Source organism: Papilio polytes, unplaced genomic scaffold, assembly GCF_000836215.1.
Source record: "Papilio polytes unplaced genomic scaffold, Ppol_1.0 DF821400.1, whole genome shotgun sequence".
NCBI lineage: Eukaryota > Metazoa > Arthropoda > Insecta > Lepidoptera > Papilionidae > Papilio > Papilio polytes.
Window position 1 is genome coordinate 3,348,042 of NW_013527804.1, and position 5,159 is coordinate 3,353,200.

The window sequence follows — 5,159 nt, forward strand, 5'->3', positions numbered from 1 at the left end:
CGCTGGTGGCGGGGCGAAGCGCGGCCCTCACCTGCCAAGTGGTGGGGGCCCGACCTGCACCCACCATCTCCTGGTGGAAAGGACCCACAAAAATGAATACTGTCACACAAACGGTATATTCATTTATTTGATAAATACATACATTGCATGTTCAAGTACACAAAGAAATTAAAAAATATTGTAGACAAAAAATGTAATAAAAAAGAACAGATGATAGATGTATATAGCGATTACCAGATTTTTTTTTTAATTACCACTATATGATAAATCATCACCCCCACCTTAAGTAAGGGTAGGTCATAATTTACCAAGTTGGTTGATAGACTGTACTATAAATAAAGTAATTTCATTTAAAATCGACTAATAGCCGGTTTCCCAATGAACCATTCGATAGTTACTGGTTCGATAAAACAATGGAATGTCTTTGTGAATTGCGAAAATTAGTTTTACTTCTTGAAAATTTGTTTTTATGAAAACTAATGAATTACTAGGTAATGGTAAAATGATTGGAATCTTCAGTAACCCAGCACATAATAAATGTACCCAAAAATATTGAAACAAAGTTAAGGAAACGTCAAGTGAAATTCGAAATCTAGTTTTTTTTTTTAGATTTCTAGTTCTCACGTCTATTGTAGATGTTTTGTGCTAATTTTTTATACCCTATGACACTCTGGTTAAGAACAGGAATCAAATGACACCTAAATTTTCATAATAGGTTTTGTCGTTCAGGCTATAGGCGGTTACAAAGAAACTTTTTTATCGTGTTTATACCCTTGTTTTTGAAGACATGATTAGAATTAAACCTTATACAAATAGTATAAGGTTTTATTTTGTTTGCGGCAATAATCTGCTTAAAACCCTAAAACGACAGAATTCGGTTTTAATTTTTTTTTGCTCATTTCAGTTAATCCAACAATTAATTACCTAAACTAATATTGTATCTTACCTTCAAATTCTTTACGAAACCAGGTAGGTAATTAAGAAAATGTCGAAGTAATTAAATAGTAATTAACTGGAAGTACAGTCGCGAACGAAAGCGTATATTAATTAAAGACCCCTCCATATTAATTACATCTTCAATGTACTTAATATCCGACCTCCGTGGAACCTTACACTAAATTTAGGGGAAGCAATTTACATTATTAATATTTTCACAAATATATTACCTCGATACTTGGAAATATTCTGTCGGCTTTTTGTGTACATCAATTACTTTGTTTGATTAAAAATAAATGTCATTAACTTCTTCGAAATACGTACAGAAATAAACACACATGTCTGTTTATGTTTACAATCAAATGAGCTGTTCCGCGCAATAACGGCCCATCCCACAAAATCACTATAAATTAGTTAACTACTTTTTGTATTGGTATTTGAACATAATATAAGAGACCATTTACCTACATAATTACGTAATTGTAATCCTTTAAAACGTTACTTGTACCAAAATATTTATTAAAAAGAAAACAAAAGTTGGGTCTTTTTTATGCCCTTTATTTCAATATGACTTTTATAAGGTTGGGCCACTGTTGCGCTGAGCAGCTCAAATACACATAACTCTCAATGTAATTTAATTTATGCTTCTTTATGCACTTATTTCCAAATAAAAAAACTTTAATAAGTAATTTATAAAAAAAAGTTTTTGAACATTCGTCATTGATCTCTATAAATAGACAGGCTATTAATTGTATTCTGTCTATTTGATTTTCACCATTATGTCGTTGATTACGGCGAAGTGTTTTCAAACTATCACTAGTGTATTGACTTAGAGCGCGCGTACAACTTTGACTAAACTATCGCACAATCGTTCCCTCGCTTTGATTCCTATGCACTTATATAGGTGCACTAATCGATTTTTAGTGTAACTAAACAGTTGAATTGCGAACCAATCGATAATCGCACGACGGTTGTGCGATAGTTTAGTCAAAGGTGTTCGACCGCACTTAATTTGTAATTGTAAAGTGTCATTAAATCTATATTCTTATAGACGGCATTGGATGGTAACATAACGAACAGCGTGTTAACATTTACGCCAAGTGTTGAAGACAGTGGTCGAGCGCTGTCTTGCCGCGTGGTGCAGCCAACACTGGCACAATCCACGAGAGAAGACGGTTGGAAACTGGAGATACAATGTAAATATTTACTTATATACTTAAGGCTTGTCCCATTAGTGGCTGATAAAGGCACAGATAGCTTAAAAGTGACATCACCGTACCAAAATCCGATATTTCCATCACATATTTTATCCTTTGGATTGTTATCTGACAATTTATAAGAATTCTAATACAGGCCCTAATATTTGTTTATGTATAATGGACTAGTTTTGCCTGTGACTTTGTTTGGATCGTATTAATTCTTAGTAAGTAAATGTCCTACAATACATCTGTGACATTAATATACGTTAAGCCTTTTTGGGGATATGTAGTAATAAACCTCCATCCAAGCTTTCGCATTTATAATATTAGTATGGTAAGAGCTTTACTAGAATCCGTGAAAATATGTCTATTACAGGACTGTTAAGTGATCAAAAACGGTGTGAATTTAATATTTCGCAATAGTTTAGATCTGTTTTACACTAGGTTTTGCCTTTGACTTCATCCGTGTGGATTTAAAAATAAAACTAAGTAGCGTATGTGTTCTACCAGACTATGCTATATTCGAAAATCATAGAGATCCGTTCTGCAGTTTTGGCTACAAACTAACATATCTAAACTTTGGCATTTATAATATTAGTAAGATTTCTTCGTCATTTAGGCTTTGTTACCTTTGACTTTTTTAGCACTTGTATTCAACTTAGGTCTTATTTCCAGATTTGCCGGTAGTGAAACTAAGTATCGGAGCTAACATTAACCCTGACAAAGTTATAGAAGGTTCTGATGTATATTTGGATTGCCAAGTGCGCACCAACCCTTGGCACAGTCATGTTTCCTTTACACATAACGTAAGTTACTTTCAATGTGTAAATACCCTAATTAAGGGTTATTTCAGATTCTGTCGTGGAGGGTTCGAATCCCGCTAATCGACTACACTATTCCTTTTGAAACTTAGTTACAATGGTAAAAATATGTTGATAGCGCCAATAGCCTAATGGTTTGGGATACGGACTACCGATCTTGTGGTTGAGGGTTCGAATCCTGCCGTTCGACTATTGTCGTGAACCATATCCTAGCACAAGCTTAAAGCTTAGTTGGAATGGTAAAAAGAAATATTAGTAAATTAACAAAAATCTACTAATACATGAAAAAAATTACAAAAAATCTGAAAAAATCATACGTACAGATATCATTACTTACTTTTCACTTAAATTAAAATATATTACATTCTATCTAGAATCTACTTAAATAAAAAACTCTTAATTAATTGAAATCCCATAATTATAATTATATTGCGAAAAACTTTTAATTTGCAAATGTCAAAATTCAAATGCTATATACGCCGTCTATAACCGCCGGACCACGACACAGTGGCTTCCAGCCCCGCGTCATTTAAAAATAAACTTAAGTCAGCTAATACAAAAAGCCTTTATAATGTCGAGGATTTTTTCCTACAATGATTGTTTTATGTACACAGTTTTCATTTAGAATATCTGTAAAGTTTTTTTTTTATTTTTAACACTAGCTGTTCCCGTGCGACTTCACCCGCATAAAATAATGAAAACTTTATTTTGTTGTTTACATTTGTCAATTTATCAATTGCAAATATCAAAATGACATGACATGACAAACCATGGTAACCTTGCTTCCTTGATGTTGGCAGCAACTTATGGTCTCTTTCCCACATTAGGGTTCTTATCCGAAATGTTTACCCCCTAAGTTTAATGGCTTGAAATATATAGCCTAAAGCGTGACGTAAGTGTAGGGCTTTTTATTAAAAAAATAATTATTCAAAAATATGCTGTAGTTGCTGGCATCTTAGGCAACAGAAGTTTGTGTTTACGCTTTATTATAATTTTAACATTATGACTTGTAATTCGTTTACCAATAAAATATTTGTATATGTATCAGGGTGTATTAGTGAAGCCTGGTGTCGGCGTGCTCTTAGCGAATCAGAGCTTAGTGCTGCAGCACGTACCGCGCGCGGCCGCCGGCGCGTACATCTGCGCTGCTAGGAATGCACTGGGAGATGGACATAGTGAGCCGCTAATGCTTGATGTTAAATGTAAGTATAATGGTAGGGGATAGAAATAGTATGGAAGTAGTAGTTTCAATCGAGTGAGTAACAGTGGTAGGAGTAATAGAAGTCGTTTTAATCGAGTGAGTAACAGTGGTAGGAGTAATAAAAGTCGTTTTAATCGAGTGAGTAACAGTGGTAGGAGTAATAGAAGTAGTTTTAATCGAGTGAGTAACAGTGGTAGGAGTAATAGAAGTCGTTTTAATCGAGTGAGTAACAGTGGTAGGAGTAATAGAAGTCGTTTGATCGAGTCAGAAACAGAGGTAGGGGAAATAGTCGTTTCGATTGATTGAAAAACAGTGGTAGGGGAAGTAATAGTTTCGATGGAGTGACACAGTGGTAGGAGTAATATAAGTCGTCCATCGAGTGAGTAACAGAGGTAGCGGAAGTACTAGTGGATTTGATTTAGTGTAAAACAATGGTAGGGAAGACAGATGTTTCGATCGAGTGAGAAATAGTAGTAGGGGAAATAGAAGTCAACACGTTCTAGTTAGTAGTGAGAAACTATAGTAGGGGTAATAAAAGTCGATACATTCTATTTGTAAGTGAGAAACTATAATAGGGGAATTAGAAATTGATTCGATGGAATGAGAAAATGTGGTAGGGGCAATAACATTTAATTATATCGAGTGAAAAACTGTGTTAGGGGTAATAGAACTCTATTCGATCAAGTTATTAGTGAGATACTATAGTAGGTGTATTAAAAGTCGATTCGATCGAGTAAGTATTAACTGTGATAGGGGAAGTCCAACATTGGGAACTTCATTTGTTCGAGTAAGATCTATAGCTTGCTATTAGAGAAACAATAGTGAGGGTAACAAAAACTACTAAATGAAAAACCAGACAAAGGTTAATTTTTTAAAACTCTTTATTTGAGAAAACTATGTCAACTTTTATTCTATAAAAAAACAAAACCGACTTCCAAACAAAATACACGAAAAACAAAACAAAATGCACTAAAAACAAAACAAAATACACCAAAAACAAAA

The 5,159-nt window shown here is 34.0% G+C and overlaps 1 protein-coding gene across 1 annotated transcript in view; it reads left to right on the top strand.

Moving 5' to 3' along the window:
• The window catches only part of LOC106108712 (hemicentin-2-like), a 50,933-nt gene that overhangs the window by 35,215 nt on the left and 10,559 nt on the right, over nucleotides 1-5,159 (top strand). The window contains exons 9-12 of the mRNA XM_013289972.1: nucleotides 1-113; nucleotides 1,988-2,132; nucleotides 2,811-2,941; nucleotides 4,005-4,158. Of these exons, the coding sequence (XP_013145426.1) occupies nucleotides 1-113; nucleotides 1,988-2,132; nucleotides 2,811-2,941; nucleotides 4,005-4,158 (543 nt within the window). The remainder of the gene's footprint in view (nucleotides 114-1,987; nucleotides 2,133-2,810; nucleotides 2,942-4,004; nucleotides 4,159-5,159) is intronic.